Source organism: Drosophila mojavensis, unplaced genomic scaffold, assembly GCF_018153725.1.
Source record: "Drosophila mojavensis isolate 15081-1352.22 unplaced genomic scaffold, ASM1815372v1 contig_36, whole genome shotgun sequence".
Taxonomy (NCBI): domain Eukaryota; kingdom Metazoa; phylum Arthropoda; class Insecta; order Diptera; family Drosophilidae; genus Drosophila; species Drosophila mojavensis.
The window spans coordinates 10561833-10572502 of NW_025318858.1; the positions used below are offsets into that span (position 1 = coordinate 10561833).

General features: G+C 43.8%; 7 protein-coding genes across 8 annotated transcripts; 4 read left to right on the forward strand and 3 right to left on the reverse strand.

Moving 5' to 3' along the window:
- The first annotated feature begins 18 nt into the window (after positions 1-18).
- Positions 19-864, forward strand: LOC6576484 (probable 28S ribosomal protein S23, mitochondrial). Its single transcript, XM_002002437.4, has 3 exons — positions 19-157; positions 213-374; positions 437-864. The coding sequence occupies exons 1-3, from the start codon at positions 114-116 to the stop codon at positions 801-803; spliced, it is 573 nt and encodes a 190-aa protein (XP_002002473.1). The 5' UTR covers positions 19-113; the 3' UTR covers positions 804-864.
- LOC6576485 (DNA-directed RNA polymerase II subunit RPB3) lies at positions 789-1771 on the reverse strand. Its single transcript, XM_002002438.4, has one exon. It carries the CDS (start codon positions 1685-1687, stop codon positions 860-862), a length of 828 nt encoding a protein of 275 aa, XP_002002474.1. The 5' UTR covers positions 1688-1771; the 3' UTR covers positions 789-859.
- Positions 1772-1991: 220 nt separating this feature from the next.
- LOC6576486 (glutamyl-tRNA(Gln) amidotransferase subunit C, mitochondrial) lies at positions 1992-2498 on the forward strand. The gene has a single exon (XM_002002439.4). It carries the CDS (start codon positions 2049-2051, stop codon positions 2496-2498), a length of 450 nt encoding a protein of 149 aa, XP_002002475.2. The 5' UTR covers positions 1992-2048.
- A 5-nt stretch (positions 2499-2503) lies between these two features.
- On the forward strand, positions 2504-3627 carry LOC6576487 (DNA polymerase subunit gamma-2, mitochondrial). The gene has a single exon (XM_002002440.4). It carries the CDS (start codon positions 2504-2506, stop codon positions 3599-3601), a length of 1098 nt encoding a protein of 365 aa, XP_002002476.1. The 3' UTR covers positions 3602-3627.
- Positions 3602-5395, reverse strand: LOC6576488 (origin recognition complex subunit 5). The gene is made up of 2 exons (XM_002002441.4): positions 4067-5395; positions 3602-4008 (listed from the first exon to the last, which is right to left on the reverse strand). The coding sequence occupies exons 1-2, from the start codon at positions 5219-5221 to the stop codon at positions 3724-3726; spliced, it is 1440 nt and encodes a 479-aa protein (XP_002002477.2). The 5' UTR covers positions 5222-5395; the 3' UTR covers positions 3602-3723.
- Positions 5396-5505: 110 nt separating this feature from the next.
- Positions 5506-8684, forward strand: LOC6576489 (ovarian-specific serine/threonine-protein kinase Lok). 2 transcript variants are annotated; one of them, XM_015165191.3, is made up of 6 exons: positions 5506-6051; positions 6804-6961; positions 7043-7151; positions 7232-7672; positions 7728-7962; positions 8024-8684. In XM_015165191.3, exons 1-6 carry the CDS (start codon positions 5862-5864, stop codon positions 8331-8333), a joined length of 1443 nt encoding a protein of 480 aa, XP_015020677.1. In that variant the 5' UTR covers positions 5506-5861; the 3' UTR covers positions 8334-8684. The 2 variants fall into 2 exon arrangements, with proteins under 2 accessions (XP_015020677.1, XP_002002478.1); XM_002002442.4 differs by having other exon boundaries at positions 5508-5997.
- A 320-nt stretch (positions 8685-9004) lies between these two features.
- LOC6576490 (protein valois) lies at positions 9005-10364 on the reverse strand. The gene is made up of 3 exons (XM_002002443.4): positions 9747-10364; positions 9310-9686; positions 9005-9249 (listed from the first exon to the last, which is right to left on the reverse strand). The coding sequence occupies exons 1-3, from the start codon at positions 10278-10280 to the stop codon at positions 9066-9068; spliced, it is 1095 nt and encodes a 364-aa protein (XP_002002479.1). The 5' UTR covers positions 10281-10364; the 3' UTR covers positions 9005-9065.
- Between the last annotated feature and the right edge of the window lie 306 nt (positions 10365-10670).

The following is a 10670-nucleotide window of genomic DNA, read 5'->3' on the forward strand; positions in this document are numbered from 1 at the left end:
AAAAGCCCGAATATACCAAATAAGAACCGAATGCAAAAAGCATCGAGTATTTCCTGCCGCTGCGCATGTCGTAATATTAACAACAAATTATTATTAATTAAAAGAGTAGTAAAATGGCCCAAAGTAGACTGGAAAAAATCGGCACCATCTTCACCAGGTAAGTGCGAGCAGTGCCTGGTGAAATGCGAATCATTTAATGGCTTTTGTCATAGAGTACAAGGCCTGTTGCGCGGTGGCGCTATGAAGGCAGAGGATAAACCCATTTGGTACGACGTCTATGCGGCTTTTCCCCCCAAACTAGAGCCCCGCTTCGACAGGCCCGCTTCCAATGAGCCAGTGCGCAACATTTTCTATGCCGAGGATGTGGTCCGAGCGTGAGTATAAATAACTACATTAATTGCCCTTAAGTATAATGTGTATGTTTCCCATCACGTAGAAAGTTGCACAAGCAGAACAAGTCGCATGAGACGATTTCGCTGTTTGATCACAAACGCCGTACACAAAGTCAAGAGTTTGTGCAGATCTACGATCAGCTGAAGTCGCAGGGCGCCTTGGATGAGCAGCGCATTTACGAAACGGCGCTCGATTTGCTCGCCGAGCAGCGGCAAAAGTCGCAGCCCGAAGCAGTCGAGGAGCAACTGCAGCTGGAGGACCCCAACAGGAGTACGCTGCTCAGCGATTTCCAGGAGGCAGATCACCAAAAGCGGCAACAACAACAAGAACAGCAGCAAAAGTCACAGCAGTCGAAGTCAAGCAAAGTGAAACAGCAGGGCGTCAACATAAGCAGCTTGTTTAAAGATTAAGGTGTTATTTGTTTTATATTATAAACTAAATATACAAATAATGTTTTTATTGTGCTCTAAACTGCAAGCGCATCGTTCTGCGATTCGTGACTGAGCTGTGTCTGTAGATTAGAGAGCTTGTTCTTCAACACCTGGACGCCCATGATGACAATATTCTCGGGCTTCAGTGCGCCCGAAGATTCCACATTGAAGAAGAACTTGTTCGGTTTGGCCTCCCAGTTGTAGGGCGCCTCGTATTGATCGTCCTCCAGTTCGGTGTGCTCGCTCTTTGGCCACTCATCGGGCTTCGGGTAGAGAGTGTGACGCATCGAATTGTCTGGATCGTATTCGAAGCACACGCCCGCTGTGGGATTCCATTTGGCGTGCTCCTTGCCAAATCCCTTCTTTGCATAAGCGCGCAGCTTCAACTCCTGACCCTTGCGTAGCTTAATTATGAGTATCTCATCAGTGCTCTCGCCATATTCGTTGTCTTCCTCGCCCTGATTACGCGACGTCACAGGCAATACCTTCGCATTGCTCGACTTAAGATCAGCCGTTGTCACGTGTCGCGTTTGCTCCTCATTACACTTGACATCGAGCGTGAATTCGACGCTGCACTCGGGACAGAAGTCAAGGCAGATACAATCGCGTGTGTACTGCAAACGCTCCACCACATCGTCGGATATTAGTGGGATTAAACCAATGCGATGGGCTAGGAACTCATCTGATAGAACTGTAGAATTAGCCTCCAGTTGTACCCAGTCGATGGCTAGTGTCGGCGTTTCGGCAATGAAAACGCGTCGCAGACTGTTTGCAACGCTCAATTCGGTATCCTCGAGCACAAACTTGACATTGTCGTCCGTCAATTCGGTTATTTGCACGGATGGTTGATTGGCATACGGCATTTTACTGTACTTAAAGAAAATAAACACAAAATAGCGCTAAAATAAAGCAGACCGGTCAGAGTTGACTGCTCGATAATCAACTATCGTTCGTCATTAATGGCATACTCGATTAAATAGGGCAAATACGATAGTTAGTTAAAAATATCCGTAAGCGTAAAAAATAATGAATAGCAAGTGCTATTTATATTAATATAAAATTGAATTAATAGGAAGCTTTATATTAACATTTTTATTTAAGCCCAAGGGCCTTTAATAAGCCTGTAGCTTTTTTTTTTTAAACGCCAATGGTGGCAGCCCTGGTAATTGGGGAAAATATGAGTTGTTATACAACACTAGAGTACAGTGAATAGATCGCGCAACGATGTTGAGAATTTACTCACGCTTTTATTGCAAAATTGCAATACAAGCTAGTCAAATTCCTAAACATAATAAACTAGATTTTACGCAGCTAAGTCATCCCACAAAAGTGCCACAGACTCCAGTGCCAGCGGCTTTTCCTGACACCAGCAAAAACCCCATCGAAATCGACACAAATACAATTAAATTGCTGGAACGTTTATCTCTGGTGGATCTGGATAGTGATCAGGCGCTGGACACCCTGAAGAGTAGCATACAATTTGCAGATAAAATAGCGAACATCAATACGGACAACGTGCAACCGCTGTATACAGTGCTGGAGCATCAGCAGCTGCAGTTACGCAACGACCAGGTGACAGCCGGCAATTGCCGCGAGGAGCTGCTGCGCTGCGCCAAGCGAACCGACGAGGATTACTACGTGTCGCCGCCAGGCAACATTCCATTGGAACAGTAATTACCATGTCCACCCGCCTCAGCCGCTGCCTTAAACATCTAGAAGCCGCCGGCTTTTTTCGCTACTCGCATGACGCACTTTCTCCACATATAGAGCTTCTGAGCCATGGCTCTGCCTATGCCCAGCAGCTGCAGCAGCATTGGCTCCACATGCGCCCCTTGGCTGTGAATTTGGGCAGCATTTCCTCAACCGATACATTGTGTCTCTCACGTTTTGGCTTTGTGCACTCGCAACTTTTCCGGCAGCTCTTCCGACAGCTGCTGGAACTGCATCCCAGCAAAGCAAAGTGTCCCACACTGTTGAAGCAGCAACGCACCGGCGTAACACAGCAAAGTCAATCAATTTTCCAGCCTGCCCAGCCCGTCACGCATTTGATCACCGATTTCTTTGTGGAGCCGCATCGTGGCTTGGAGCACTTTTACAATGTGCAGCGCGAGAGCAAGATCTGGTGGATGCGCTACTCCTCGAATCCCAGTCGCTATGCTATTGTCCCTCAAGCCGAGCTGGAGAAACCAGCTGGCTGCCAGGCCATCGATATTCGCGCTTCCTTTGGCCCAGCCGGGGATGTGACGGTGGAGCAGCTGAGCTTGGTGCAGTTGCCAGCTGAGAGTGAGGACTTCCAGTTGCCAGATGCACGCACTGGTGGTCCACAATTGCCCGCTGTGATACGTTCGGTAATTGAGCTGGAGCCCGCCAGCTGTGCGCTGCTGCTGGATGGCTGTGATCATGGTCGAGAGGCGCGTTCGCTGCTCCTCAATCGAGTGCTGGCACCCTATCAATGCGCCATTGCCGGCATACAAAAGACTGAGCAAATTCGATCCGTGGATCTGCAAGATCTATGCGCCCACGTTACAGATGTGCTGCTGCGTGCCAAGCTGAGGCTGCAGCAGGAAGGATATATGCTAGCGGCGAATGCTAAACAGTTGACACAACAGATAGAGACGTACGATCGCCTGGGCGTGCCCTATGCCCTGCTCCTGGACGAGCAGCAAACACTAATCAACGGATTACTGCAGTTGCGCAGCCGGGACACACAGCTGGCGGAGACAGTGCACATTAGCGACTTACCTGACTATTTGTTAAATATATTTAGAGACTATTAGTTATGTAATAATATTATTATGCTAGATTTACTGTCTGTACTTTCTATATTGTTTTATACCATCCGGTCAACATTCGTGCGTAGGCAGACTGGACTGTTAGTATAATATATTTTCTTAAATTGTTACATAAAGTCGCATAGATACTGGCGCACATTGAAGCCCACCACTTTGCCAATGTGGACGACGAAGTCCAGGCCGACGGTGCACTGCAGCTTGGCGGAGCCATCCATGATATTCTGTTCCCCAGAGACAAAGCTAAGCAGCTTCAAGTGCACCAGCGTGGAGATCTGTGAGAGTAGATTGCATGTGAGGCCCACCTTCTCATCGAGTATGGCGTAGAAAATGGCTAGTAGGCGATCAATGCTAAAGGATTTAGGGCCCAGCGTCGTGGACATCTTGTCGACATTCTGAAAAATTGGAGCAGACATTAGAGAATGATTGAACATGATCTTAACTTTTATCTACCTTGGCTCTGGCATTGACCGTTTGCATGCGCTTGCGTTGCTTGCCATGATGCTTGACGAACAGACGCTTGTCCTGCTTGGCGGAGTTGTGGCTGGCGAGGAATGCAGCGATAAGCAGAAATTTTCCATAATAGGGTAACTCCAGTGATTGGGCCAGCTTGCGTACACTCTGATCCTCAACGGCTGGCTCGCCGGGCGGCTTATCTATGCGCATATAGATCTGCGTCAGGGCGGCACGCAGTGGTCCAGCTATGTGCCGCCAGAGACGCGACACATCCGTGCACTCCACACTGCCATCCAGCACGGGCTGCAAATAGATGGCAAAACACTTGCGAGCCGTCAACTGCAGCTCGGGCACATCACGGCAGGCCTTGTAAAAGACGCTCAGAAAGAGATTCAAATAGTTGCTATAGAAATCGGGAGTCAGTGCCTGTTCAGCCAGTTGCAGTTGATCTTCCTTCATTTGTTGCAGCATTTGTCGCCGCATCTGGTCAAAGTCGCTGCTGAGTATGCGCAACGTTTCTGCCTTATTGTACTGTGCCAGATGCAGACTGATGATCTCACTGAGACCCGTCTTGTTGTAGTACTTTTCGAAGGGCAGTTGCGAGAGCAGCAGCACGCACAGATTGAGACCTGTTAACTGCTGCAGGCGCAACAGCACTGGCAGCACATTTGCATCCATGTCGCGCAGTCGTTCTGCATTGTCGACAGCTATGAGAAATCCTCGAGCATTGCTTCCATGCCAACGACGAAGTTGCTCTACAAATTCCAACATATTATCCGCACGCAAAGACTCTGTACCCATCTGCTGCTCCGAATGTTCTTGTGAGAGTGAATCCAGGATATTCTCGAGCAATATTTTTGTTGTATAGCATTCGATGGCATTTAGCTGGGCAATTCGCACCTTTTGCTGCTGTTGACATTGCTGGAGGAAGGCTTTGGTCAGCGAGGTTTTGCCGGTCCCGCTGTGTCCGAATATATAAATAGCTGGTGGATATGCCTCATTGCAGTCGCCAATTAGCTCAGCTAATGTGCTTATTGCCGATTCACGGCAAGGAAATTGCGGCTCCAATGCAGCGCAAATGTTTTCCATTTGTTTAGATTCTATCAACTGTGGCCAGCTGCCGGCATTGCGCGCCAAATTCAAGGGATGCATTAAGAGCTATACTACGATACCACTTTTCGATGAATGCCTTATTGCTATCGACAATCGGTAACTATTCAAAATGAGTAAATTCAAATGTTTAGTTTGCCGGTTTTCGCGTATTTAATTGAAAAACTAAGTTTAATTGAACAAAAATATATGCTTAACACAACTGAATGTTAAATACTTTTAACAAACATATATATTAAGCTGTCAATGTACATATGTTCAAGCCGAAAAATCTTAGTAGCTTACTGAGATTGTACAACACTTCTCATATGGATTGAACGATTCAGCCCTAGACGGCGGCAGTCAAATAGTTCACATCCAGGCATACATATGTATGTACGTCGCGCGCAGCTCAGTAACATTGTGTTTTGTGTATGAAAACTAAATTCGAATTATATTGCAAACGCTGCAATAATTTATTGTAAACAATCAGCTCTATGTAGTATATTGTTGCAAAGCGGCGCGCCTTTACATATATATATTGAGAGTTAGAAGTTGTGCCGCGTCTGTGTATGTGTAAATGTATATGTGTGACTGCGTATGTGCGTTAGGATAACTGCACATTTACATTTGCGCAGCGAATTTAAACGGAAAGGAACAGTTACTGCGAATATCAACAGAAGACGGAATTGAAACAAACAACATGGCTCGGGACACACAAGGCACACAGGGCACCCAGAGTCAGGCGTCCAATATTTGGACACAGGTAGAGAGCCAGCCCATGGAAAAGATTGTTTGGGGCCGGCTCTATGGAAAGAATATTAAAATCAAGTCTCTCGGTACGAGCGTCAAGTCATACAGAATAATCTATACGCATTCGTCCTTTAGTGTTGGTAACTGTTAATTGCAACATTTAAATGTTTTTGTTTTTGTTTTTATATATATATATATATTACTTATTTATACATATGAATGTATATGTATATTTTGGTTGATAATTTAACGCACATTAAGTTTGCAAAGGTGTATATGTATGTATTTGTATACATTATATACATGCATACATACATATATGTGTCGGTGTGTATGTGTTTATATGCTGATATGCTTGCTTTGTAAACGGGAATCTATTTGGAACTGGCAACTCTTATTAGATTTCTGTAACGCAAATTAACGAAACGTTACATTTGAATTCAACGATTTCGTCTGCAATTCTCATTAATTCAACGTCTGCTTATGTTATGTTGTTTAAATTCTAAGTAAAGTGCGTATGTACGTGATCTTTAAAAAAGAAATCTATGTTAAGCTCTTTTGCTGTATACCTCTCTGTGTGTATATCGCTCGACTCGCTATTGTTTCTTTCTCTTAATTTGACGACTGTTTCTCATTGGCTCGCTGGCGGTATGTCTCTCTTCTCTTCTATCTATATCAATTTATTCCGTCTTTTTCGCACTCTGTATGTTTTCTCTCTCTTTGGCAGCTTGTCTCTCACGGTTTATCCAATCTATTAATCCCTCCTTTTTTCTCCCTCTGATAAAAATTAGCTGAAAAAGATCTTGCTTATAAACTGGTAGCAGAGTATTTCTTAGTCGTTCTTTTTTCACATGTCATATTTCTATAACTGCATCTTTTCGTTTCTTATTAGACTTGAATAACGACGAATTCTCAGCTGGTCGCGGTGAGCTGAATGATTTAATATTGACGCTCAATGATTTACCTGAGAAAATTCTATCGCGCATATCCAAGGTGCATTTTATCATAAAGCGCGCTAACTGTGAGCTGACAAATCCGGTTTATATACAGGTAGGCAACACGAAGAGCGCGCCCGAAAATAAATTTGAACTACATTGAATTCGATTCAATTTGCAACCCTCCCCTTTCAAGGACCTCTCACGCAACGGAACATTTGTGAATGGCGAAAAAATTGGGACGAACAAAACGCGCATCTTACAAAATGACGACATCATCGCTCTCTCTCATCCCACCTATAAAGGTAAGTCCTGCAGAGTTTTGCAGAAATCCGAGCAGAATATGGAAATTTCTGCACCTGCAACATTTTCCATTGTTTTTCAGCGTTTGTCTTCAAGGATCTTAGCCCAAACGAAGCGATTGGCCTGCCACCTGAAATCACGTCCACCTATTATATAAATCGTAAACTGGGCTCAGGTGCGTATGGTTTGGTGCGGCTCGTCTATGATCGTCGCACCTGTGAGCAGTTCGCCATGAAAATCGTGAAGAAGAATATGCTGGAGGTGAGCGCGCATCCGAACACTAATCTGAACGATCCGGAACGTGTGCTCAACGAGGCAAAGATCATGAAGAACCTATCGCATCCGTGCGTGGTGCGCATGCATGATATTGTAGACAGACCGGACTCCGTTTATATGGTGCTGGAATTTATGCGCGGCGGAGACTTACTAAATCGCATAATTAGCAAGAAGCTGCTCAGCGAGGAGACATCCAAGTTGTATTTCTATCAAATGTGCCATGCAGTTAAATACCTGCATGATAAAGGTATGCTAGTTCTATTGATATTGATGATAATTCATTAATATTAGCTTTCTTCCAGGCATCACGCATCGCGATCTGAAGCCGGACAATGTGCTGCTTGAGTCCAGCGATGAGGATACTTTGCTCAAAGTATCCGATTTTGGATTAAGCAAATTTGTGCACAAGGATTCAGTGATGCGTACGCTATGCGGCACGCCTCTTTATGTAGCACCCGAGGTGCTAATCACAGGAGGACGTGAGTCCTATACTCAGAAAGTGGACATTTGGAGTCTGGGAGTGGTGTTGTATACATGGTATATTTAATATATATAAATTGTCATATCATTTCGAGATCTAAGGCGTATCTATTTATAGTCTAAGTGGCACTTTACCCTTTTCGGATGAGTACGGCTCGCCGGCTGGTGAGCAGATCAAGAAGGGAATTTTCCGTTTTCGCCATCCCGCCTGGCAGGGCATCTCGCAGCGTGCCAAACTGTTGATCAAACAGATGCTCATTGTGGATCCCGAGAAGCGACCCTCAATTGATGCTGTGCTTAAGAGCACCTGGTTAAGGGATACAACGATGCTGCAGAAGGCGAAGCAAATGATGAAGCTGGATCAAATGGAGATCGAGGAGGAGGAAAACAATTTCCTTGAGCCGCCAACCAAGCGGCGACGGCACTAAGCTAAACACGAACTGAATGTGAAAAAGTTTTAATTTTCTGGAAAAATTAATCGAAAACATTTTTCCCCCCATTTCTCATCCCGCAAAAAAGCTGCCAAAGCTGCCTATCAATCACACTCCTACATTAAGAATTATTGAAAAAGTATTGATTTTTTTACTGCGGTTGTTTAATTTTACATGTTGTTTAGTGTAAGTTTTGCATTTGCGTCTTTTGTTAAACGTTGTGTGCCAAAAGGAAATCAGAGGTGAACACGAATGAATCACAAATCTTGAATTGATTATTACAATTTATTGACGCAATTATAATTTAAATATAATAATGATTAAATGTAAATAGTTAAGTGAGCTGAACTTTTGGTTGTTTTATTTGAGCTTGTGAATTTGAAATTTTATAATAACTCAATGTTTAGTTGACCACATGATTCTCTTGACTCAACGTAATTTGAGCAATTTGAATATCTAAACTGATATGTTGATGATGTGTTGTTATATAAAATATATTTAAAAACTCACTGTAGACATAGATTCTGAATATTATGAATTGTTTCCCAATTTGTAATACACTGAAATACAAGGATTAGAAGGAATAGATTCAGGAATTTAATATATGAATTCTATTTACATAGGTATATACGTATTATATATACAAATATTGTTAACCAAGCCATATATACATTGCTTTTATAGAATAAATATTAATTTGATTTATTATTCATATTCAAAAACTAACGTCTATATCTTATGTGTTGCCATTTTTCGTCCATGGCCAATGGTCAGCAGAGTTCTATCATCTCGCCAAATGGCATCCGTGAGACGGTCGTGCGTATTCTCATTGGTGTAGATAACATCATGTGCCTCTGTCACCTTGGCTATCTTTACTCCAGCAGGCAGATTGCTCATAACCGCCAGATGGGAGCTGTAAAAGAGAAGCAAATTTAGTTCTTCAGCTTATAAGCTGTTGCTACTCCTTGCCTACCCATTCACTAGCAGCTGTGAGACATGAGCCTCATCGAAATAGGATATAGTTTGTTGAAGCTTGCGTGGCACTCGTATATCCAGCGTATGCACATTGCCATCATAGTCCCCCAGATGGACATAATTATCGCCTTGGAGCTCAGTGGGCGCAGCCCAAGCGGCACAGGTGAAGCTAAGCAAATGCGTCTTATCATCATAGAGACACGTGGAGGTAGGCGATGAAGCACGTATGTCCCACAAGCGTGCACAGCCACCGCGATCACACGTGACCAATTGGCAAGCAGCTGTGGCTGAAGTAGCCAATCCTGTTAATTTCGAGGTATGAGCGCAGCGCGCACGATAGGTGCTGCATAAATCGGCGCCAGAAATATCCCAGACCTGCAACCAAATCGTATGTAAGAAATATAAACAAGGATATAGTTATTAGTATATACTCACATTGAGCGCATTATCCAGGCAGGTGGTCACCGCATGCTGTGGCTGAGATTTGATCACACTGAGCTGATTAATGGGCGCCTTGTGTGCGTCACTTTCGCCAATGAGGAACAGACAATATGGCGTCTCTGGATTGCGCACCGTGGAATATGTCGACCAGGCCTGCAGCCGCGTATCACCCAACGCTACGAGCAGTATATTGTTATCAGCATAGCGTAGAATGTTCACAGTCGAGTCGCATTGCAACTTGAAGTCCGCATTGTCAACGGTCATGTGGTCCGTTTGATTGTAGCCGAAGAGCATGCCCCACCATTGGCTACCCTCTCGATGGTTTGTGGCCAATGCAAAATGCTGCTGTTCATTCATTGTAATACTGTCGAAGCAGTCGTGCAGTCTGGGTGACAGGTTCTCCAGCCGGGCATTCATATCCGCAACATTGAGATTGGGATAGTCCACATTGTTGGCCAATTCAATGGCCGGTGGCGGCTGGTGTGTGGTGGGTGTGCGATATGTTACCGAGCTTCTTTGTGGAAACATCGTAAATGTGCAGAATCAAAATTTAAACAACAGTGCAACGCGTGCCGGCAAAACATGAAGGAAACCAATGAACAGTGTTGAGCAATTGTTATTTTTAATCGTTTAACTTTATTTGAATATTGATATTACAAAAAATATATATCGATACTTTTTCGTGGTGTTTTAAGCCGTTAAGTGTGCGCTGGCACGAAAGATTACTTTTGCCTCTACAAATTATATAATTCTGTGGAATAAAATTCAAGTTTAGATACAAACATTCAACATATAACACATTTTTAATAAAATCAAATATTCATTATATATCTATATTTATTATTTTATATGTTCCATAATAATTTAAATGTTTTAGAAATGATCTAAAGTAAACAATATTTTTTGGCATTTTTAAAT

Excerpts from the sequence above, each read along its gene's own strand:
- LOC6576484 (XM_002002437.4), top strand. The coding sequence starts at position 114 with ATGGCCCAAAGTAGACTGGAAAAAATCGGCACCATCTTCACCAG. Across the intron at positions 158-212 it reads ATCGGCACCATCTTCACCAG|AGTACAAGGCCTGTTGCGCG; the intron begins GTAAGTGCGAGC and ends CTTTTGTCATAG. Across the intron at positions 375-436 it reads GCCGAGGATGTGGTCCGAGC|AAAGTTGCACAAGCAGAACA; the intron begins GTGAGTATAAAT and ends CCCATCACGTAG.
- LOC6576487 (XM_002002440.4), top strand. The coding sequence starts at position 2,504 with ATGTCCACCCGCCTCAGCCGCTGCCTTAAACATCTAGAAGCCGCCGGC.
- LOC6576489 (XM_015165191.3), top strand. The coding sequence starts at position 5,862 with ATGGCTCGGGACACACAAGGCACACAGGGCACCCAGAGTCAGGCGTCC. Across the intron at positions 6,962-7,042 it reads CAAATCCGGTTTATATACAG|GACCTCTCACGCAACGGAAC; the intron begins GTAGGCAACACG and ends TCCCCTTTCAAG. Across the intron at positions 7,673-7,727 it reads TAAATACCTGCATGATAAAG|GCATCACGCATCGCGATCTG; the intron begins GTATGCTAGTTC and ends GCTTTCTTCCAG.
- LOC6576488 (XM_002002441.4), bottom strand. The coding sequence starts at position 5,221 with ATGCATCCCTTGAATTTGGCGCGCAATGCCGGCAGCTGGCCACAGTTG. Across the intron at positions 4,009-4,066 it reads CGGTCAATGCCAGAGCCAAG|AATGTCGACAAGATGTCCAC; the intron begins GTAGATAAAAGT and ends CCAATTTTTCAG.
- LOC6576486 (XM_002002439.4), top strand. The coding sequence starts at position 2,049 with ATGTTGAGAATTTACTCACGCTTTTATTGCAAAATTGCAATACAAGCT.
- LOC6576485 (XM_002002438.4), bottom strand. The coding sequence starts at position 1,687 with ATGCCGTATGCCAATCAACCATCCGTGCAAATAACCGAATTGACGGAC.
- LOC6576490 (XM_002002443.4), bottom strand. The coding sequence starts at position 10,280 with ATGTTTCCACAAAGAAGCTCGGTAACATATCGCACACCCACCACACAC. Across the intron at positions 9,687-9,746 it reads GCCTGGATAATGCGCTCAAT|GTCTGGGATATTTCTGGCGC; the intron begins GTGAGTATATAC and ends ATTTGGTTGCAG. Across the intron at positions 9,250-9,309 it reads TCACAGCTGCTAGTGAATGG|CTCCCATCTGGCGGTTATGA; the intron begins GTAGGCAAGGAG and ends TCTCTTTTACAG.